At 46.6% G+C, this 24785-nt stretch overlaps 1 protein-coding gene across 1 annotated transcript in view; it reads left to right on the plus strand.

The window, feature by feature from the left end:
- Positions 1-24785, plus strand: part of GPKOW (G-patch domain and KOW motifs) — a 458842-nt gene that overhangs the window by 294621 nt on the left and 139436 nt on the right. Inside the window, exons 7-8 of the mRNA XM_069645285.1 lie at positions 7011-7161; positions 7367-7511. Of these exons, the coding sequence (XP_069501386.1) occupies positions 7011-7161; positions 7367-7511 (296 nt within the window). The remainder of the gene's footprint in view (positions 1-7010; positions 7162-7366; positions 7512-24785) is intronic.

Raw genomic sequence — 24785 nt, forward strand, 5'->3', positions numbered from 1 at the left:
GGGTTACAAGTTCAGAAGAGCAGCAGCTAATCAAGGTGAGTAAGGCCTATATACTTTTAAGAGGAGCTACAAGCCACTCAAAAGACAAGTATTAACTCAAAGACTGTTTTAGATCTGTATAAAGCATACCAGGGAAAGAAAAACCCAAAGATACACTTTCAGAATGTTACAATGTTATTCAAGGCAGGTAAACCCTATTGGTGAGCTTTTACACTCGTTCAATTAAGAATACTAAAACAGTACCAACACTTATTGGTTTTTAGAAGGAGGGAACACCATTCAAAGTTAGTAAAGCAACTTATGTACTTTCTAGAGGGGCACAATGCACCTCAAAGGTAAGCGTAAACTTATGGCACTTTGTAACTTCTTCTTTCACAGAGATACAGTTACCACACTAACTTCTTTAGCAAGTAAGTACTTTTACACTTGTTATACTTTCAAGGCAGAATTCTTTTCTTATCCATTCCTTCCCTAGTCTATTGTAGGAGTTCCCTCAGAGGCAGAAGAGGGACCCTAGTGGTCTAGGTGCCAGCTTTAGGCAGGTTGAGATAGGGTTCAATTGCAGGAAAGTCAAAGTTCCAGAGATTATCTTCTTTAATAACTAGGTATTCACTTTCAGAGTTAGTTAAGTGTTCAGGGACCTCTGTGAATGCTCCCTACATGTGTTCCAGCATTAGGCCTGGGCAAGTTGTATGGGCAAACTCCAACCACCTGAATCACCCACTCAGTCTCACATGATGCACACTAGACTTAAGGTAAGTATTACCCAAGCCCACACAGTACCTTAGGAGAAAAGAAGAGCTTCTTGGCAGATGCCTTCAGGATGCAGCAGCACAGGACCCGGTCCAGCAACCAGATGAAGAACGAATATCGCCAGTCGGATTCTCTTCACTCTCTCGGTCCTGCACTATGGTGAGGGGACTTCAGGGATTCAAATCATGTCTCTGGAGATCCAGCAGGAGTCAACGAAAGTTTCAGGCAGATATGGATTTCGGAAGACCATGCACTGCACTCAGGCTTGAGGTACCAGGGTATTGGCAGTTTGCAGCACTGCAAGGTCGCAGCACGTTGTGGGGTAGCCAAAATTCAGGTCTTCTTGAGACTAGCGGATACCACCAGCCTCTGGGTAGGAGTCTTCTCATTCGGGACCCCCAGGTCGAGTAGAAGGAAGGGTTGCACCAGGCCCCTGTTACACAGCAGGCTCTTCAGTCGCTGGAAATCGCTACAGACGTCTTTTCTTCATCTTCCTCTTCGGTTTTAGCTCCAGTGGTCGACTTGTCAGCAGCTTCCAGGTTCAGAGTATTTATCAGGAACTACAGCACGTCGTCTGCAATCACTCCCGGCAGTTTACAGAAAGGGGCGGTCCTGCTGTCCAATCACAACAGCCAGCCCCCCCATTGGAACTTAATTACTTTCAGGGAAGGTGAAAGACAAAGGGCTGCAGAGTTTTGGACTCCACCCTCGCTCCCTGCCTTCTCAGACACTCTGGAGCCTCAGCAGATGGTACAAAGGATTCCCGCCGAAGACAAAACTTCCACTGAGGTCGTTCACACCTAGAATGGCAGGGGAAGACCTCAGAAACAACAAGGATACTTTAAAAATGGCGAAAAAGAAGGAATCCACCATTCTAGCAGAATGATGGCCCGTCTGTGCATTACAGAGGCTGATTTAACAGTCTCCGAGTAATAAGACTAAAAAGTCACTAAGGTACCACGAGCCACTCAAGTAAACTTAAATTGTAACAAAAAAAGATACAGGTAAGTAAGTAAGGGGATACATTGAATCCCCACAGTACTCCACATAAGGTGGGGTGTGCTGGCTCACTATATAAAATGTAAAGGGCATACAAATCCCTCTTTACCTCTTGGGAACAGTAGTTCACCCAAGTGCATTAAAAAGAAATTAACAGGGAAGCCTAAAGGGGCAACCCAGCCTAAACCCAAAAGTTATAGGAAACTATAACTCCAATCATACACTATGGAGAGACATACGAAGGTCACCCATAAAAAGAGTAAAAGACTAGGTGAGAGGGGAAAATGATTCCCACTCACCTAGGGACAAGGTAAAATAATTACCAAGTCCAAGCAGAATGTTTTGGGGTTGAACCAGGTCAGGAAGATTTATCACAAATATGAAAATCTTAAATAATAAGTACCTAAGATTCAGTAAGTCCTCTTCACTATCAATTCAAGGTACTCCCTTTCAGGATCACATAAGCCCCTTGAGTGTTTACAAAGGTGCTGGCTGTCGTAGTGGCACACCTCCAAAGGGACGGCATTCCAATGTTACCCTTATCTTGGTGACTGGTTAATAACAGGGGAAAAGCCAGAATTCTGCCGTCTTTTCCATCAAAGAAAACAAATTCAATCTAGAACCCAGCCAACAAATGCAATTTCAGGAGCTATTATCGACAAACCACACTACAGTGTTCCCCTCCGAGAGGGTACAACATCTTCTAAAGCAAATCCACTGTTACTTGGCCGGTTGCCAGAAAACAGTGAAAAAAGGTATGCGTCTTCTTGGCAGGATGGCATCCTGTATCTTTTTTGTGCCACACGCCAGGCTAAACATGAGTCTAGTACAAGTGTAGCTAGTGAAACAGTGTTCTCAAGCAGAGGGGAATTTTGATGATCCAGTGGAGGTTTGGCACAAACTGGTGTTGGCCTTAAAATGGTGGACAAGGAAAACCATTTGTCAACCCACCAACTAACCTCATGGTCACAACGGAAGAATCTCTAACCAGATGGGGAGCGCATTGCCTACACCTCACTGTGCAAGGGACATGGTCTCTCCCATTAGCAAGCACATACATGTTCTGTAACTCTTAGCAGTTTACAGAGCACTTCCTGCATTACAACAACAACTCAAGTGGAAGAATGTGTTAATTAAAACAGACAGCACAACAGCCTTGTTTTACATCGACAAGCAGGGCGGAACACACTCCCCAGCGTTGTCCATACTAGCTCAGAAGATATGGGGATGGTGTCTTCTCAAACAGATACATCTCCAGCCCCAACATTTGTGTGGCTGAAGTACACACTTGCATCGCAATCACCCTAAGAAGATCTGAGCCCTTAGAATTTAAACAGGAGTTACAATCGGACATTCACAAACATATTTTTACAAAATGGGGAGAACCAGACCTAGATCGTTTCACAGCAGCAAAAACATCCAAATTATGCGTCCTGATAACGATAGAAAGGGTCCCTGGGAAACAGTTATCCACAAAGTGCACCAGCTCCAATATGGGTGTGTCATCAAGAGTGGTACTCTCACATGCACAGCATGTCCCTGTGCACCCCAAAGAAGTTAACTCACACTCACAAGATGCTGTCACAGATTCCGGGTCAAATTCTACACCCGTATCCTCATAAAAGCAACTTAGCAGCTAGGCATTTACTAGACAGATGCCTGTACATTTTGAGGTAAGCATATAAACCTAACATTCAACACTGCTACTTTAATAAGAGGGAAAAAGTTTGTTGTATGGTATAAAATGTTTACAATCAAGCCAATTGATTGTTCACAGTCACCTATTTTACATTATCTGCTGCATTTATTTGATTTGGGCTAGTCTTTAATTCATTAAAGGTGCATTTAGCGGCACTATTTGCATAACACAACTTTCCAGAGCAAGGTTTCTGGTGAAAAATTCAATTTGTTAAAACCTTCATGGAAGAAGTAAAACGTTTACATCCTCCAGTTGCTAACACACCACCAGGTTGTGATTTAAACGTGGTACTAAGCAAGGTCATGGGTCCTCTTTTTGAGCCAATGCACAAAGCATCCATTAAAAACCTGACCTATAAGGTGGCATTTCTTATAACCATCACTTCGATTCATAGAATGAGCAAGCTTCAAGCTTGATCTGTAACTGAGCCCTTAGTAACAGTAGATAAAAACGAGGTTGTTTTAAGAACACACCCACTTTTTTCTCCAAAATGCATATCTAAATTTCATGTAAACCAATCCATTGAAATATAAGCGTTCTTTCAGAACCCTCGGAAGTCGGGTGAAAGGACTCTTCACACATTAGATGTAGGTAGGGCAGTCCTGTACTACCTTAAAACAAAACAATTAAGAAAAAACAATCGGTTCTTTGTTTCTCTAGCGGCTGTAAGAGAAGGGAACCCTGTCTCTAAGGCTACAGTCGCCAGGTGGGTTGTTCAGTGTATCCAACAGTGTTCCAACCTATGAAACAAGACACTTCCTGTTACACCTAAGGTACACTCTAGCAGCAGTGGTGCTACGTTAGCTTTCATTGCAAATGTATGATTCAAAGCTATCTGTAAAGCAGCTACATGGAGTTCAGGTCAACCTTTCACACAGCATTATTGTGTTGACACACAAGCAAGGAGTGATTCAGAGGTGGGACAAGCAGTGTGGAAACATTTGCACACTAAGCAGATTCGCAATCCTCAGAAGCCAATATTACCCTCAAGTATTCGTCTTTTTGATGCTTGTATCATCTTAGATTCACATGTGCCTGCCCATTCTCCCCACTCTGGGAGTTGAAGGTATCCCAAACAAAGGGCCTCATTACACGGAATGCGGTAAGGGTTTACCGGTACCGGTAAGGGCACCGGTACCGGTAAACCCTTACTGCCTTACTACGAGGTCCCTTGCGGAACCCGACCTAAACCCGTTAAGGAACGGGTCCGCAAAAGGACCTTGGTGCTAATTACGGTACCGCAATTTGCGGTACCATAATTAGCTCCTTCCCCATTCCCATTGAGCCCTATGGGGCCAAAAATGGGAATGGGGAAGTGCCTTGGTGAATTGGGAATTACCGCCCCCGCTCACCTTGGAGTAGGGCGGTAATTCCGCCATCCACCAAGGCGGACATGGTAAAATACTGGCGGCAACCATGGCGCTAATAGCGCCATGGTTACCGCACACCGTGTAATGAGGCCCAAAATGTTTCGTAACATTAGTCACCTTTTTTTTTTTTAGCACACTCACAGTTCCACTATATACTTCAACCTCCGGTCGGAAAATATATAACAATCTGAGGACCTCGAAGTGTGAAGGATCATATGTACTGTACAAGTTACAGTAGGGATGGAATTACGTGAACACCCCATTCACATACCTTTTTTCGACTTTGAAAAGAAATAATGTAATACTCTGCACCAAACTCTAGATGGCAGCCTATGCAAAACGTGTGAATCTAAGCAGATACAAGAATGAGAGAGACAATTACTGGAAGTTAATGTTACTCATACTGACTAACTTGAATTATTGGTGGTGTTCTGTGGGGACTCATTGTAGCCCTAGACGGCTCTCCCACTTTCCTGAGACTCAGCCTTGACTGCTCATCCACCTATCTTGATTGATTGGGTTTTGGCTAACCTCTGTGTCTTCCTCGTTTATCATAAATTTGGTGGCCTCTTCAAATCCTCTCCCCAGGGGAAGAGTTTAGAAATTCATCTTAACATCCTGCATCTGCAATCTGTCACTGATTGATTGGTTCACCGCCCAAACTGCAGTGTCACTTATTGCTCCACCCCTCTTAACCCAGTGGGCAATTCCTAGTTCCTATCACTTACCTGCAGTCTGTCATTGGTTTTCAACCCTTGCAGTCTCACTCATTGATTTCGAGCCCCCTCTCTCCTAAACTGCAATGTGACCCTCATGGCTCTCCATTCTCACCTGGAGTCATTACTTAATGATTGCCTCCCTCACCTGCAGTCTGTCACTTGTGCATTGCCTCTTTCACCTGCTGTTCATTGGTTCTGCCCCTCCACCTCACCTGCAGTGGATCCGCTCACCATGTCAATTCAACGTCCCGTCTGTGGCCCATTGCCCCTTCAAAATCCTATTGGCTGCCTCTTTACCGGGGGGCGGCGGGAGGTTCTGCAGACCCTGTCTGGACGCCTCAATGGTCTCAACACATCTGCTAGCATGGGAAAGCCTTAACTGCTTCCAGCCCGCACCCTGAATCCAAAGAAAGGAGAAATAGGGGTCTTGTTTTTCATATCCTGGAGACTTGCTTTATCCTAGTTGCAAAAGCTGATGCCTCTAAGAAGCCAGCACGCACAAGGAAATGAGGACAGTTACCAGACAACCTCTCTTCCTGGTCTGCCTTTCCCTGATCCTTGTTGCACACTGTGTACAATGTATTGATTTTGGGGATGGAGGAGAACGAGAATGGTCTGCAGAGCCCAGTGGGTGGAGGTAGGGGTAAGGGGGTATGGGAACAGTAGGTGGTTGGGAATTAATTATAAGTGTTTTGTGGAGCAAGAGGACTCAGTCCTCCTGTTTAAAATGGTGTCCGGGCAAGTTTCGAAAAGAGTTTCGACAAGTAAAAGTTTCGACACAAAAGTCCTGAAAACAAAAGTTTCACATTTTTTAAAAAAAATAGTAAAGGGTTTATTTTAATTTGGTATAGTTATATAGGTGTTTAAAAAAATGGGGGTTTGGTGGGGGACCCCCCATTAAAAAAAAAAAAAGAATAATGATAATTCAAAACTTTTTTTTCAACACTTTTGTGTCAGAACTTTCACCAGTCGAAACTTTGACTGTCGAAACGGTCACTATGAACCTTTAAAATACCTTCAATGCTTTCTGTTTGATATGTTATATTCACCCTGAAGTTACCTTTGCCACATTAGAGACATACTTATGGATTTAGCCCTGCTCCACCTGAAGCTTAAAGGATCGGCAGTTAACTGTGCACGAACACTGTCGCCCATGCATCGCGGAATACCTCAAACCCTACTTTTGTTGAGTGTCCATGCCCTACTCATAATGTACTCTAAGGTGTTTAGGAAGTAACACTGCTGCTGCTCTGCAGCACTACCCCCAGCCCCTCTCCCTGAACATCTTCCCAGAGTTTCCTGACCCAGGCAGAACATCTTCCGACCCACCAAGATAGTCGCCTGCACCAAGAGGGCATAAAAGAGATGAATTATGCTCTTTGCATAAGCTTCTTAACCGAACATCCATGCTTTTGTCAATGATGGCAAAACTGCTTTTATGCTTAACTATAACCCTGCTCATCTCTCCAGGTCTCTTGAGCAAAGCCCATAAGGCTGAAGAGCAAAGGAAAGAGGAGGAGAAGAGGAATGAATTGAAAACCTATTCTCAGATGGTCATAAAAGACCACAACCATTCGGAGAAGAGTGATAAAAAACGAAAAACCCAGAAGGACTCCGACAGGTAACAGACTGTCTTATTAAGGCAGCACCTAAGCCTTTCCTGTTTATTGGGTCAATGAAATGCACTGTTTGAAGGGCATGTGTTTTTCCCTCAGGACTGCATGGAACCCTCACTGTTTGTGGAGCTTGCCTAACTGTTTTGGGAGCAGCATCCCAGTTATTTGTGGAGCACCTAATTTTTCTACTGCCCTCTATTTTGCCCCCAGAGACTCCCCGATGATGAAGCAAAGTAAGAGCAGTGATGGTATCTGCAACACTTCCTCCTCTAGATCTACCCATTGGCTTCAGCGAGACCTGCGTGTGCGCTTCATTGACAAGCAGTACAAAGGTGGCAAATACTACAACTGCAAGGTAATGTATGGAAATACCAAAATTGCAAGGTCTTGTACTGTTTAAGGATTCTCCCTGCCATTAATAGTCACCCAGGTGGTTATCTTTGCACAACATTTTGCGTACAGTGAAGCTGGTTTATCCTCTAAATCACTGCTGTATAGGACCTGAAGCATTTGTATTTTTTTTGTTTGTTTTGCGCACCTGGACCGAAGGCATCTTCTGTGCCATGAAACTGAAAAATAAGGATTGAGATCATTGTGATCAAATTGTATATCGGCCCGGGCCACCCCATAACTATTTGGCTTAACCGCCTTCGTCTCCTTTACTCCACTTAGAACAGATGCACGGTGTCCGCTCTCTGGGAAAGCACAAGGCTATTTCTCCTGTTCCCCTTTCAGAGCGCTTTCTTCCTAGCTTGCTGATTTTCGTTAGAGTACTTTATGGTCATCTCTTAAGCTGCATTAGTCTAAATAGGACTACTTTCGGTCCCACATGGTGCATCTCTTTGCTTCTGCCACAAATGGCTGCTCGAGGTGCTTATGGCATCATCCTCCTATCCTTAGCTAGTGTATAATTCATTTACAGGGAATACTCTTAAACGTGAGGTTTGGAGGTTCGGGGGAAGGGGAGATAGTGTTTCCAAGAAAAGGCAATATCGTCTTTTTTTCTACAAATTAAATGCGAGTCAGATTTTGTCCTCACAGATTACCAGGTGATGTGTTTTCCATGTCTCAGCAGCTGCCCAGTATGGTCTCCAGGAACCACAAGGTGCTATCTTCTTCGGTCACTCTTCAGGTGGCAGCATAGTACACCAAATTGTTCTTTGGAAAATCCTGCTGGGGATCTCCATTCAATCAGGTCCCTACAACTGCAAAACGAAACACTTTCCCTACATCTGTACGACTAGACTTAAAATAGTAAATCGTCTGATACTAAGCATGTTTAGTCTGCCAGTACTGAATTGTATCTTCCTCAATAAATGTGCTAGTCTAACTTCAGTCCCATGAGAATTTCCAGATTGTACCACCACAATGCAGAATTTCATCCTGTCCCAGTCCAGTGGGACATTAATGTGAACAGTTGGGATGGAGCAGGCTGAGTACTAATGTTGGGGGACCATCTTGAAGCATTGCAGTCTAATTCTTGGGGACTCTTAACAACGTGTTAACAGCTTGATTCTCCTTGCAACATGGAGCAACCTTATTGCAATTATTCTCGTTGTACTGAGTGTAAGGGTGCAAAAGAAGACAACTGACAAGCAGTTGTCATGGTGGTTGGCAAAGACTGTTATAGAATTCAAAATCCTAGCTATCCCAAACTCTAAGAGGGGTTTCCGTGCCTCAAACTAAAGACTAAAGGATCTGTCAGAATGTCCGTAAATTGAAAAACCACTGTCCTGAATCAAAACCCTACTTCTGTCCCTTACACTACAATTAAAGATTCTTAAACCAAAGTAAAGTTCTCTCACCAGGCGAATGACTCCCTTCTCCTGGTGTCTTAATAGAAAGTATCTTCAGCAATCCATTCGATACCAGGGGAATTACTCCCTTCACCTGGTCTTGGTTTACACACACTTCCAGATATCCAATCGACCCAAGGTGGAATGACTGGCATCCCCTGGTCTCGGTTTACACACAGTTCCACACGTGGCCAGGAGGAATGACTCCCTTCCCTGGCTTCTCTGGTGATGTTCAAGCTGGGTTCATGGCCAAATGACTCCCTTTCCCTGGATAATAGTTTCACCAAAGTTCCAAATGTGCCAGGGGGAATGACTCCCTCCTGCTGTCTTCTTAGATAACTTTCACAAGAGTCTCAGGCTCTTGTTAGCCCATCAGTATTTTTTTCTTTGCCACCGTTTGGAGGGTTCCTCCCTCCGATATTGACCTTATACTTATTAGGGTCCCAGACCCTGTTTGCTCCCACAAGAATAGGATGACTTGTATGACGATTTACGTGACTTTGGTTTGGGTCCCAGACCCTGGTTTCTATTCTTCCTTTATTGGGCCCACTTGGTTCACTCCCCTCCCCTGCCAAGTACTGACATGAGAATGATTACTCGTTTTAATATAGACTTCACCTTGGTTCAAATCCCAGACCCTTGGTTTTCTTCCCTTCTCACTAGGCCCACTTGGTTGACTCTCTTTTCAAGTACTGCCATGAGGAAGATAGTTCTTATCGTTATTCCTGTGCGGTTTATCACTCTCCCGCACCTCAAAGTACCTACCGGTCCCTGTGACATGCATGTTACCTTCATTGCCTCCGGGACACTTGGCCGGTTCTTCCTGGGTGCTTGCGCCTTCTCACCGGGCTGCACGGGCGTCTCTGGCTTCTGCTGCTTTCGCTCTGCATTCTTTTGTCCTGGTCTCTTCACTGTCCGTGTAGGCGCTGCTAATGAACTGCTCGGGCCACCTCCCAGAGGTCGCGCCACCGTCTTCCAATCTCCAGTCACGTCCCTGACCAGCTCCACAGTACTGGGCAACATACTCCCGTTGTTCGCCTTTTGCCTTTTGGGAGCGAACTGCTCTCAGCTTTCCCACTGCGACCTCTGCATTTCCTTTGAACTTCTCGGGCTGGACTGTCATTTGTGCAAGTATGCTGTTCCCCTTCTCGAAGTCGTTTGTTAGTGTTTGTGTTTCTCAGGACTACTCTCCCGTAGAAGTCTATACCGTTCCTATTTCTTCTCTGTGCCATTCTTCATGGCTCCTAGGGGCCACTTCGTCCCAGTACTAGCGTTGCTGGTAATCTTCATGCTTTGGGTGATCTTTTTCATCCCAGTCCTTGAATTAGTCATACAGTCTGTATCATTAGCAATCTTCTTCGTATCAGTAGAAGTAATTGGTATAATGTTACAATAACAAATAGAAGTGCTATTGGGGGGGGGCTTGATGGAAAGGTGGTAACAGGTTTGGGAGGGTTCCGTTTAGGGCGTTATGGCGATTTTTACGCAGTTGATCATCCTTAACTCCAGGAAGAGGGGGGGCCCTCGCCATGAGGTACTCCTGCATTAATCCACCCCTAGGTGGAATATTGGGTAGCCGCCTTGCCTCCCTAGCCTCATTGGGATAGTCTTCCCCCAGGGGAGAAGTGACAACACCCAGTGAATTATCACCTGAGTTTGTACAGAATTCGCCTGTAGCATGTGCCATCCAGCTACTCTGAGAATATCCTAGGTACAGCTGCAATGGTACCATATGTTCTTCCGATGCAGCCTTGTTATTAACAGCCTATGACATGAAGGAAAGGGATGTTGGTATGAGCTCAGATAACTGGCACTGATGGAAGTTACTGAACGGTGACATATACTCTCAAGCGCTGCAATCCGAGCTATCATTTTTAGCAGCACAGTACTCCATTATAGAGGCTTCGTAAACTACAGAGCAAACCATCTATGTCCATATCCACCTTGGGTGCTCCAGTTCAAAACGTGTTGCCTAGTTTGGACCTTGTAACTACCCTTTTATCAAGTATTGTCTTTTTCCACAGTACGGTGCACTTTGGAACGTCTGAGTCATGTAGACACTGTTGTTCCATTTTTCTACTCATTCCTCTGGCCCCAGTTTGAGTAGTTGTTGAGATGAAATGCCACTGTCTGTAATTCTTTTGGTCTTTTTTAGCGTCCCCTTGACTTTATTTTGCTTTTTTGCTTTTTCACTTTCTCTTTTTGGTGATTAGAAGAACTACTGTCCTCATGCAACCATTTTTGACTAACTTTGAGTATTTGGTGCTGGTTGCCCATAAAGCTCCCAGGTGAGGGGTACTTCTTAAGAACCCCAAGTGTACCCTAATGTGATCTCCCTACATTGGTTTTAGGGAGTAGACAATGGCATCAGTAATTTAGTTGTGGCTTCACCAGGTGTGCCCAACTTTAAGGCGAGTGGTTCTACAGCCCAGAATACAGAGTTGTAAAATAATGCCTCAACAGTAGTGCTCAGCATCATGTCCATTTTTGGGGACATATTTATCTGTTATGAACAGTCCCGAAGGTCTCAATTTTTTAACATTAGTTTGAACTACGCATCATAGTTTGCCTCTGCAATTAATAGCCAGTCCTTTTTATCATCTATTCACCCCTCTGATTTCCCACTTTCCATGTGCCCTGGCTGATTTGCAGGTCACAGTTCTTGCCTCTCCTGGGGCTCCAGCTCCGTACACATATTTCCTTTATGTGGTGCAGCTTCTGCAGTGTGCTGCTGGTAGCCTGCTCTGCGGGTGGCTTCAAATCTGCTTAGAATCACATGCTGTGCATAGTCCGACATCCAGTGGTCACTGCGGAGTATTGCATTTTGTTTTTTCGTAGTAGAAAAGGGGACGTTGACAAGGCGTGTCTGTAACACTATCCCTATAGTGACGTGCATTGTACCCACAATCCCTCACGCGTCGAGGTCCCTCAGATTGTTTTTTTCCGCCCAGATATTGGTCGCATTTACATGGAGCTCCTCGAGAGACATTGCAAAAACATTATTCGACCTTTGGTCGTTATTAACTTAAAACCATATTACTTTACACCCCTCCTTCGGCGTCGTAGCTGCGGAGCTGTTCACCGCCAATCAAGATCTCTGACGGCGGTGCCTTCGACGGAGGAGGTTGTTCGGCGTTCGCCGAACACGTGGCCTGGCTTCGACGGCCAAATACAGTAGGGAGAGTGGGGTCGTAGGACATTTATTGTTTCTCTTTGAGAATGCCTTTCCCTTTCCCCTCCCTTTCCTTCGGGGTTGTTGTCACATGCAATCGGTTCCTCAGCTATGGAGAGGACAGCCTTTAGGTTTTGCCCACGTTGCAAAGGCAAGTTTACCTGGAAAGACTAGCATAAACGGTGTAACCGTTGCTTGCCCCTCAACCACAAAGAGGACGGCTGTGCAGCCTGTCAGCTTCTTAAGCCGAAGACTTTAAAAGACCGCAGGGTCAAAAGGTGGGCAGCCTACGCCATGTCTAGGTCTGATTCATCACCCGCCGCCGCCGAAAGTGACGAGGAATGTGATATCCCCCCGACGTCCGTTTCGGAGGTCGTAGACCTCTCTAAGGAGCGTTCACGCTCCTCTTCTGTCCCCGGCCCCGAAAAGCTCGGCTCACGCCCTGCTTATGGGGATGAATACCCCGGCGACACTGACGCACACAAAAAACACTCCCATAAACACACGACCCACGGCTCTTCCTCGTCGAAGACGAAGAGAGCATTAGCGCCAACGGAGACGCAGGTCCTACCGGCAGCCTCCTCAGACCGTAAGAGTCTTAAGCCCCCCTCGCAACCGCAAATGCGACTAGCGACTGGGCTACCCCCAGATAAGGGCGCTATCACTAAACCGCCAGACGACGCGCACTGTCAGAGAGCGCCCGTTGGCGTAGAGCAAGCGACGCCTGTAACGTCGATGCCGGAGGTACCCTCGACAGACAGTTTAGTTGTCGAGAGCCTGGCGTGGATTATTTCCACCAATAGCCAGAGACGGACGGCGAAAGAAATGTCGGTCACCGCTCACAAGGCCCGGGAGACGCCGAAGGGTCAGAAGGAAGGCAGGAATTGCCCCCTCCGTCGAGAGGGACTCCTAGCCTACCAGAAGGCTTTTCAGAAGGCGAGGAGAACCTTTCTTCGACATTATGGGATAGGTCGAAGCGTTTTCAAACTGAAGTAACTCCATCCCCCCCCCCCCCCCTGACCGCTCTGGGGTACCGCATGAAACCCTAGAGGGACTCCAGTTTTGTATGGACAAAATGGAGAGGTTTATGGAGACTCAGAACCTTACAACACCCAAGAGATCAAGAGAGGGACCTCTGGACAATAGGCTGTTTGATTTCCCCCCCCCCCAAGAGGCTGTAGATTTATGACCTCACTGGAGGGGACCCCCCACTTTCAGGAGGATGACGAATTCTTAGGCAATGAAGGGGAACAAAACCTAGAGGAGGAAGGTTTTGAAGATAACCCAGATATGGGTGGTGGGGGCTTCAGAAGAGGGCGCTTCACAGCCCTGGCAGTCCCCATCAGCATTTTCAGACCCTGACGCCCTAAACCTGTACCCCCCCACCCCCCCAAGGACTCACCTATTAGGAATACGTCACCTATAGACGATCAACTTACCTTTTAATGCACTACTACGCAAGGCAGCAGCGCATTTCGAAATCGAGACTGGGGAAATTTCTCCTGACATAGACTTTGTAGAAAAGATCATGAAGGAGAAACCCCCTGTCAGCCAAACCATTCCCCTTCTCGCCTCAGTAAAGAGACACATTATTCCTTCACTATCTACACCCCTGTTGATCAGAGGGGTCAACCAGAGGATAGAAAAATTATTTAGTCCTTCCCCATCGGACCCGTTATAAATCAGGGGCCACTCTGTACCAGACTTCTTAGTGGTGACAAATACAAGGAAAAGAGCAGGGGTCCCACTGTCAACTAGCAAGGCACCACCAGATAAAGAGGGTAAAAAATTGTATGCCCTAGGAAAGAGGATTACAGCCTCGGCTGCCTTTTCCGCAAGAATTGCCAACAACAACTCTTTGCTGGCAAGTTACGCAGATGCACAATGGAGCAAACTACATAAGGACATAGAGGAGGTACCGGAAACCCTACATACTCGGCTTCTAACCACGGTTACTGAAGGGACCTTAGTCAACCAAAGCATCAATAAAAATACTCTGGATGCTGCAGAAATGGCTGACCATTCCCTGGTCCAAGGAATCCTCCTCAAACGCCATGTATGGCTACGTAATTCAGGCTTTAAACCTGAAACACAAGCATCTCTAATTAACAAACCTATAGAAGATGCCAACCTCTTTGGTAAAGCGGTGGATGAGGCACTAGAGACCGCAAAGAAGGAATTTGACACCATCAAAACCCTACACCAAATTTCAAGGCCCCCCAACAAATGTGGTTATGGCAACAAATGCTTTTTTCGAGGCCAACGCCAGCAGCCGCAACATCAGCAGCAGCAATACTCTGCAGGTAACTGGTCCTCTAATCAAGGCACCAGTGGACAATACAACCAAAGAGGACAACGTTTTGGCAAGGGAAGAGGTCGGGGTTCCACCTCTAGAGGTTCCCAAGCCACCAACACCAAATGACTCAAAGATTCGGGTCCTCTCCCATGCATCGCCGGTGGTGGGCCTGTTAACATCCTTTCTTCCAGCATGGGAGGGTATAACATCAGACTGCTGGGTACTATCAACCATAGCCCGCGGTTACTGTATAGAATTCAACAGTTCCCCTACGTGCAGACCCCCAAGGGGATGACGCATGTCACCAGAACACCTCGCCATCCTTCTTCAAGAAGTGGACCAACTACTAGAAAAAGGAGCTATAGAGGTCGTGCCTCTATCTCAGGTAACGGAAGGTATTTATTCAGTATACTTCCTTGTACCCAAAAAGGACTTAACCATGCGCCCTGTACTAGATCTGCGCCCAGCGAACAAATTTGTCAAGCCTCAAAAGTTTTGTATGGTGACTCTACAGGAGGTAATCCCCCTGCTTTCACAGGGAGATTACATGACGACACTGGACATAAAAGATGCATACTTTCATATTTTAATGTTGCCAGCGCACAGGAAATACCTCAGGTTCATGATAGAGGGCAAACACTGCTAGTTCAGAGTGCTACCCTTCGGCATAGCATCAGCGCCGAGAGTATTCACGAAGGTACTGGCAGTGGCAGCGGCCCACCTGCGCAGGTTGTCCATCCCAGTATACCCTTACCTCGACGATTGGCTCATAACAGGGGATTCTTACGAAACATGCTTCTCAAATACCCAAAAGACTGTAGACCTTTTGTTTCAACTGGGCTTCTCCATCAACGAGAAGAAGTCCAGTTTAGACCCCAGCCAGATCAAACAATTCCTAGGGGCTCTAATTCGAACAAAGGACGGCCTTGTCTTCCCCTCCGAGAGGGTCCAAAACATGCTGTTTCAGATACCTCAATATGTGGCCGGTCGAGAGGTGACGGTACGCAAAGCAATGCGCTTACTAGGAATGATGGCGTCATGTATTTATTTGGTACCTCACGCGCGCATGCGCCCAATGCAAGAGTGGCTCAACAGCCAGTGGTGTCAGGCCAGCGAACAATGGGACGATCTAGTGGTGGTCTCGCAGGCCTTGGTTCTCTTGCTACGGTGATGGTCGAAGTAAAACCTGGTAATAGGGAAACCATTTGCCACCCCCGCAGTGGAAGCCACTCTAACCACAGACACATCTCTCACAGGATGGGGGGCTCACCTATCCCATCGGACTGCTCACGGAGTTTGGACTCCGAGCATAGCATCCAAGCACATAAACTTACTGGAGCTACTAGCTGTGTTCAAGGCACTGAAAGCCTTCCAGGCACACCTGCAGGGGAAGACAGTGATGGTCCTCATGGACAGCACCACAGCCATGTACTACCTCAACAAGCAAGGGGGCACTCACTCTGCAGGACTGTCCAAGCTGTCCCAGAACATCTGGAAGTGGGCTCTCAAACACATGTTCCTACTGTCACAACATGTACCAAGGGAACTCAATCTGCTAGCAGACAAACTCAGCAGAGACTTCCCTCTGCCCTCGGAGTACGAATGGCGGTTACACGAAGACATCGTCTTCGACATCTTCACACAATGGGGATTCCCAGAAATAGATCTCTTCGCAACTCTGGAGAACTCCCAATGCCAAGATTATGCCTCCAGGTACCCCCAGAACCAATCCAAAGGTAAGGGTCTATCGATACCATGGTCAGGGAAATTTGTTTACGCTTTACCACCGACTCCCCTTCTCAACAAGATAGTGCACAACATGCACCAAGAACAAGTTACCAGGATACTGGTGGCCCCTATGTGGGCTTGACAGCCATGTTTCGCTCACTTGATGGAGATGTCCCTATCTCCACCAGTGAAACTTCCCTGCCCGTACAACATGCTGTCACAGGACAAGGGCAGGACACTGCATCCATGCCCTCAGACCATGAACTTAGCAGCCTGGCTCCTGAGATCATAGAATTTGGACATTTACAACTCCCGCAGAGATGCATGGACATTCTCAGGGAGGCTAGAAAGCCTAACACTCGTCACTGTTATTCTAGCAAATGGAAAAGATTTGTCATCTGGTGTAGGGGAAGGAGCATCAACCCAGTTGACTGCTCTCCCACACAAATTGTTCTGTACGTGACTCACCTACTAGACTCAGGCTTGGTGTTTAACTCTATTAAAGTCCATTTAGCTGCACTTTCCGCATACACCACTTCCCAACTTAGTGTCATGGTGGAAAGTCCCAGTTATTAAAGCCTTCATGGAAGGAGTGAAGAGGATCCACCCTCCCATAGTTAACCCCGCTCCCGGATGGGACCTAAATGTGGTACTAACCAGGCTCATGGGGTCACCCTTTGAACCCATGCACAAAGCAACACTTAAAGACTTCACTCTTAAGACTGCTTTTCTAATAGCTATCCCCTCCATTAGGAGAGTACGTGAACTACAAGCGCTCTCTGTACTAGACCCCTTTGTAACAGTTCACAAGGATAAGGTGGTTCTACGCACACATCCTAGGTTTGCACCAAAATGTATCTCTAAATTCCATGTCAACCAGTCAATAGAACTACCAACGTTCTTTCAAAATCCTTCAAACTTAGGTGAGAAGAGCCTGCATACACTGGATGCTCGCAGAGCTGTGATGTTTTATATGTAAAGAACTAGAACATTGAGAAAGACTAATCGGTTCTTTGTCTCAGTGGCAGCAGGAAGAGAAGGAGATGCAGTTTCAAAATCCACTATTTCTAGATGGATTGTACAATGCATCACTCTCTGTTACACTCTTGCTTCAGAAATATGTTCCCTGGGAGTCCATCGCTAGGGCAGCTACTTGGACCTCCCCATCTGCTTTTTGTAAGCATTATTGTCTTGATATGAGCTCAAGAGCTGACGCTCAGTTTGGTCAGGCTGTGCTGAAGAACCTTTTTCAGTAAGGGGTATTTCCATCCACCCGTAGTTCCTGTTAGGAGTGCTTGGGAATCTCCCATAAGTATGGAGGAAAGGGGACGGGACATAGGAGTATAACCAGGTTACTCACCGTAGTGACCACCTTACTCCTAGTCCATAGTCCCCTTTCCTCCATACGCCCGCCCGCCGTCCCCTCTAATAAGGTTCCTCTGTTATTGCTAATAGGTCTCTGACCTGGCGTTAGAAAAGGACTGATGGGCGGTGCGCGGGGCGGAGCCAAGGTGGGCGGGGTTACGGCCGCATGCCGGGCCCCGCACAAGAAAGAGAGGAAGGACACATTTTTGAAAAAAAAAAATTGGATGCTTTTTACAAAGTACTCCGGTCCCATCCCACAGGACGGAGAGATGTCCCATAAGTATGGAGGAAAGGGGACTATGGACTAGGAGTGAGGTGGTCACTACGGTGAGTAACCTGGTTAAACCTTAACGAATCCCGGAGGCAAGACGGAAAATCATAGAGACGGAGTTCAAAGAAATACTCACGGGTGACATCATTGAGCCATCAGTGAGCCCCTGGTCTTACCCCATCATTTTGATGACAAAACCGGACAAGACTTGGAGGTTTTGTATTGACTTCCGAAAACTAAACTCCATTTCCACGTTCGACAATTACCCAACGCCCCAAATCGAGGAACTCAATGAAAAGTTAGGTTCATCCAACCTCAATTTAACAATGGGTTATTGACAGGTGCCTCTAAATCCTGCCGATAGGGAAAAGACAGTCTTCTCCACACCGCAAGGGCCTTTTCAATTTAAAGTTCTTCCCTTTGTCTGACATGGAGCACCCGCTATTGTCCGGAGACTGATGGACAGAGTGGAAGTCCTTACTCTACCTTTTCTGGGGCATATTTGGACAATATTGTCATCCATAGCAAGACCTGGCCCGAACACATGCACCATCTTTATGTAATTTCACGAGCCCTCAGGACGGCGGGTTTAAGGGCAGACCCGAACAAATGTCATCTGGCCCAGTTGCCCGTAAAATACCTGGGGTACTTTGTAGGAAATAGGCTGATAAAACCCCAGACCGAAAAGGTCAAGGCAGTGCAACAAGCTCCTGTGCCTAAGACCTAAAGAAACCTGTGAGCTTGATAGAAGAATACTTCACACAAAACGATACGGGGGAAGTCCCTTTGGGAATGGTCTGGGAGGCGTTCAAAGCAGTTATCCGGGGGAAAATGGTGGTGTTGAAAATTACGAAGGAAAAACAGAGGTACATGTGGGAAAAGGAACTGGAGACCTCAATAGCAGAAATACAAGAGAAAATCTTGACCCACCCTACTAGCGCATTAAAGAAATCGTTGAAACACACGCAGGGCCAATTAGACATGCTGCGCACAAAAGGAGCAGAAAGGAATCTACTTTATCTAAGACAAAGATATTATATAAAAGCGAACAAAGCAGACAGACTCCTAGCAAGGCAACTCTGCGCAAAACAGAAAGAAACAACGATTAAGAGCATACGAAACACAAAAGGGGAACTACTGTCAGGCACACAAGACATCGGGGAGGCATTTAGAGAATACTATCAGAAGCTTTACTCCACAGATCGTCCGGATGTAGCAGCACAGGACACATACCTAGAATCCCTCCCCATCCCACAAATATCAGAAGAAGAAAGACTGGCCCTGGAGAGCTTATAAGGGAAGAGGAAGTTAAGAAAGCAATACTAGAACTCCCAATAAATAAAGCACCTGGTCCCGATGGCTTCACGGCCCCATTCTATAAAAAATATGCGGACTTGCTAATCCCAGTCCTAACAAGGCTCCTAAACTCATTCAAAGATAGCGGCAACGTGACCCCCAAAATGAATGAATCGAAGGTGTTAGTCTTCCACAAAACTGGGAAAGACCCGACATACCCCGCGTCGTATAGACCAATCTCCCTGACAAATCTAGATGCAAAGATTCACACACAAATCCTTGCCGCAAGGCTATCCCCGCTTCTCCCAAAACTAATCAGCTTAGATCAATCGGGCTTAATCCTGTGTAGACAAACCCATGACAACTTCAGGAGGCTCATCCACCTAGTGGAAAAGATGGGCATAACACACACCCTGGTGATACTACTCCGTAGATGCCGAAAAGGCTTTCGACCGGGTGGAATGGTCGATGTTATTTAAAGTCTTAAAATGCATGGGATTTGGGTAGCAGTATATTGCAAGAGTGAGAGCGAACTATAACTCCCCAATCAGTAGAGTCGCCATCAACGGGGAGGTAACAGAAAGGGTAATAATTTCAAGGGGAACAAAGCAAGGATGCCCGCTCTCCCCATTACTGTACGCTATCTTTCTAGAACCCCTCCTAATGAAATTAAGGGAGTCCACTCACATTAAAGGGATCAAAATGGCAGGAAAGCAACACAAAGTGATAGCATACGCGGATGACATGCTAATAACCATAGAAGACCCGGGGAGGACACTAGCGGTAGTGGTGAGGGAGCTGGAAGACTTTGGGGGCATCTCAGGCCTAAAGATTAACAGAAAAAAATCGGAAATCCTAATACTGGCGGGAGATCGGGAGAAAATAAAAAGAGAAGCTAAATTACTGGACCTTAAGATTGCATTAGAGGGCATAAAGTACCTGGGGATAACCGTAACACACACGGTAGGCCAACTGTACGGGAAAAACTACCCTCAACTTCTCGCAAAGATGGAACCCTCTGATATCTTGGTGGGGCAGAATACAATCGGTCAAGATGACCATGCTCCCTAAGCTGCTATACTACTTCCAGGCTTTCCCGGTGGGAGTCCCCAACACCTTTTTCAAAACACTATCTAAGGTGGTCTCATCCTTTGTATGGAAAGGGAAAACGCCGAGAATAGCTAGAACGATCCTCACAGCACCAACCAGGGAGCGGGGGTTGGCGTTTCCCCACTTTAAGAAATACTACCATGCGGCGCAACTAAAGGTTCTTCGGGAATGGATGGGGGGAAAACCCACAGCCGATTTGGGCAAAACGAGACAGGGCAGTAGCGAGAACACCGCTTGTGGGACTACTCTGGAAACAGAGACATCACAGACACCCCAACATAGGGATAAGCAAAATAATGAATACCACAATGGAGGCGTGGGACAGCCAAACACGTAAAGGTATAATAACCACTTCACTAGGCCCTTTCACGCCTATATGTCGGAATCCCCAATTCCCACCATGGATGGAGCAAGGGGCATATGAAAAATGGGAGGAGGCAGGAATCACGAAAATAGGTGAAATGTTGATTGACAACGAAATCAGGCTACATGAGTCCTGCTACCCATGTTCAATACTCTCCAAACGGGATAAGTATATATACAAACAACTCAGGCACTGGCTAAAATCCCCGGAAATAGCCAAAGCAGCAACAAGAAACCTAACGCTGTTTGAGAAATATGTCATCTCCAATACAGGGGCGAAGAAATGGGTATCAACACTTTACTCCTTCATAAACTCGCAGGAGGAAGAAATCAAGTGGTCATACATGATCAAGTGGGGTAGAACGTTGGGGGAGGAACCAACAAAAAAACAGTGGGAGGACCTATGGAAATTGATTCCCAAGATGACGCGCTCAGCACAGACAAGGGAAATGTGGATCAAAATAGTAACACAATGGCACTATACCCCAGAAAGACTGCACGCAATGTTCCCCAAAACTTCAAATCAATGCTGGAGAGGATGCGATGAGGTGGGAACGTGGAAGCATACCTGGTGGGAATGTAAAGGGATAAAACCCTTCTGGGAAGAGGTGAAGGGAGAGATGGGGAAGATGTTTCCAGAGGTGGGGCAAATGGGAGAGGGACTATGGATGTGTGGAATGAGAGACGAAATAGCAAGGAAATACAAAAAGACACAATGGAGAAGCGTTATGGGTTTGCTCATTGCCGCATGGACAACAATTGCCCAAAATTGGAAAAAGAAAGACACCCCACTGACATTTACGTGGCTACAAAAGGTATGGGCCCAAATGGCGATGGAGAAAGTCACCCACACGATCCAAGGAACGAGGGACATGTTTGCAAAGGAATGGGGAGGGATCCAAGAATATCTTCAATCATAGTTGTGCCCCCATAACATTAAAGTAGCGGATATTTTCAGCGCATAATGAGATCTCTGAAAGATGGACTCATGCCCCAAAGGGAGGGAGGAGGGAATTGAGGGGGGAGGGGGGGAAATGTTGCCACTGTTTTTTGTTATGTTGACATGTGATAATCAATAAAGACAAGTTTTTTTTAAAAAAAAAGAAACCTGTGAGCATTCCATGTATTGACTAGTTTTTACTGATGCTTCATCCCCAACTATTCTTCTTGGTCGCCAATCTCAAGGATAAAGCGCTCAACCCCAAAGGCTTATCTGGGGAACTGAAGATCAAAGAAGCTTTGAGGGTCTGAAACAGGTGGTAGCTTATCTTGAAGATGCCAGACTTTAGCAAGGAGTTCAAACTCCAGACTGATGCCTCTGGTCGGTTTGGGAGCAGTACTATCCCAAGAACATAATTGCATGTGGATCGGTCTCGAAAGACCGAGTTAGACATGCTCGAGGGAGAAAAGACCAAAGATTATTTTTTCAAAATAACTTTTCGTCTTTTCTCCCCTGAACATTACTGATTTGGCCCACACCCCTAACCAAACCCCCAACACACTCCTAGCCACCTACTTACCTTGCATTCTGACTTGCTGTGTCCCTGCGACGCCTGTTCCTTTTTTAACTTGCTTGATCGGGAACTGGCGCTGCAGGGTCCTTTCCATTTTTTTTTTCCAGGACAGCTGCAGGGGTGTCCCCCGCTCACAATGTAGTGAGCAAGGGTGCAGAGGACACCCCAGCAGCTCCGAGCACCGAATGCATGATCTGGTCGCACCTTTCGGCCGTTCTGATTTTTCGAACGGCTGAAATTCGGCCAAATCACGCATTCAGTCTTTTTTTTGCAAACATTTTGGATGAAACCTTGCATGGGACAGCCCATATTGTATACCAGCAAGACGTTGTTCCCTTGAGAACATACATATGCCACGGTTGAATCAGAAGCCCTGGCTATTAAATGGGCAATATTGAATCTAAGATACTACCTAGCAAGAAGAACATTTCGGCTTCTGACAGATCACTCGCCCCTGACCTGGATGAGTCTTGGGAAAGATTCCAGTGCCGGGCCATGAGGTGGTTACTAGATCTACAGCCATTTTGTTTCAATGTGGAACATCACAAAGGGACAGAACAAGGAAATGTGGACTTTCTAAGTCATTTTCCCCTTACCGTTGGAGGGGATGCCTCTCGCTTAACGGGAGGGTCTGTCACAAATCTGGTCCCTTCGTCCCAGCGGGGAGCCACCCTCTTTGAGGCTAGGGATGTGAGCCTGCTAAGCAAGACCCTCCCTAGGGGTCTACGAAAGCCAGACCTCACTGGGAGTGACTCACCTCTAGGGGACAAGGACCATTCCTATAAGGAGCTTGCTATAAGGAACTCCCTGTCAGCATTTATGTGAGTGGAAGAAACTAATGACATCTCTGTGTGACATACAAAACATATTGACATCGCGTTTTTATCTTTGGCTCAAGGTAATGCTGGAAATTACCTTGAGCTCATCAGTCGGTGAAGAACAACACGCCCCTTCGATATACAGCAGCGTGAATAAAGGGACGAGGAAGCTCGAATGGAAGAAGAGGAGTATTACGCAGAGGCGAGTCTCTGATGAGCATACGTCCTAGAGGGGCAGAGCCACACTAGACTGCAGAGCCAGCAATGGCATGTAAGAGCAGAGTTGATCGAGAGTGCTGCCATACAGCCGTGAAGGAGACGGGACGGAAGAACCGTCTCACATGGTGGTGTGACCACGTTGAAGCTGTGGTGGGCCTAAGGCCCAGAAACTAACGCAGAGACCAGAGCAGAGGAATGAATCCTCTGTTCAGAGTACGAGGACGGACGAGTCTGCTGAGATGGGGAGAATCCGAGTCTAAAGCAAAGACAGCAAAGAGGGGAACAAATGGTAAGGTCCACGTGGCGGCACCATCCTGCTGGAGCACACCTAACCATCAAGAAGGTACCAGGGTTGCCCAGGGAGGAAGGAGGCGAGCAGGACGCAACATGTAGAAGAAATGTAATGAGAAGGGTTAGAGGAGCCTGAGACATCAGAATTATGAATATTGGAAGGGGCCAACAATCGTACCACAAAAACGAATGCAAACAAAACCCCAAAGGGGTCTGGAGAGCCCTGGGGAAAGAAGGAAACTTATATAACTGATAAAGAGAAGAGAGCCTGGAGGATTCGAGGAGGCTGGTCAATACTTTGATGTAGGAAAGTAAAGAAAAGGGCCAAATTGGCGGCCAAGGAGAAAGGAAATCCTCTCTCCTCTCTCCCCCTAAAGGTCAAGAGACATTTGGTTTACACAGGGACTTGCAACTTTTTATTAGGCGTCTAAAGAAATTCCCAATGAGTTTGTTTTGGTGAATGCTCAGGAATATTTCTTTTGGTGAACTGTGAACGCTGCTCTGGGAGTGATCCCAACAACATTGGCTATATGAACTGAGAGGCCATGGTTGTGGCCTATTTTTCTGTTTTGTTAAAGTGGTAGGGCCAGATATTGGCTAGGTTTTGGACTGAGTACTATCTTTTCTTATTTTGTCAGTAGGTGAGCACCCTTAGTGTTAGTTCATAGGTAAGGAAGGCCATCTTCGCAGTAGAGACATTTAGGCACAGCCTTAATATCCCTGAGCCTGCGTCCCCCTTGTGGTTTGCCACAATACACATGTACGCTATATTTTATTTTATATTTTAATTAAAATGTTATACAGTGCTGGCCCTACCCAACCAAGAACATTTTTGAAAAATTGGAGAAGAAATAAAATTCTGTCTGAGGATAAGTACCGTCTGTGGGTATATATGATCAAGTGTACCCTGATTGTAATGATTAATTCGAGGGGATTGGGTCCTCCGACGTATTCCATATCTATGACAGGTAATGTCCACAGCTGTGCTGCTTCAGAAAATCTTTGGCGTCTGCGTTCTGCGTCGATGCGCCGTCCCCGAGGACCTCCTCCGACAGCCGACGTCACCCGATGTGATAAGTAGGACGCACGACGCCCATAGCCTCAGTTCCGTTTTTTCCGCAAACGTGTTCACTTCGTGAATCTCGGTACGCCTCGACTCGTTGGAGTTTGCCGTTTTCTATTCTCGGTTCGTTGAACCTGTTCGGTTTGTTGTGAAGACCTGTTCATGGCGATGTCTTTCTCATCTTCGACCCCGCGTCCGGGCTTCAAGAACTGCGGGGACTGTGGGTCCAAGATGTCGGTCACGGACTCGCACGACGCCTGCCTCTGGTGCCTAGGGGAGGCCCACGATACGGACGACTGTGTCGACTGCCAGTCGCTCACTGCAAAG

Source organism: Ambystoma mexicanum, chromosome 2p (genome assembly GCF_040938575.1).
Source record: "Ambystoma mexicanum isolate Mex_15411 chromosome 2p, UKY_AmexF1_1, whole genome shotgun sequence".
NCBI lineage: Eukaryota > Metazoa > Chordata > Amphibia > Caudata > Ambystomatidae > Ambystoma > Ambystoma mexicanum.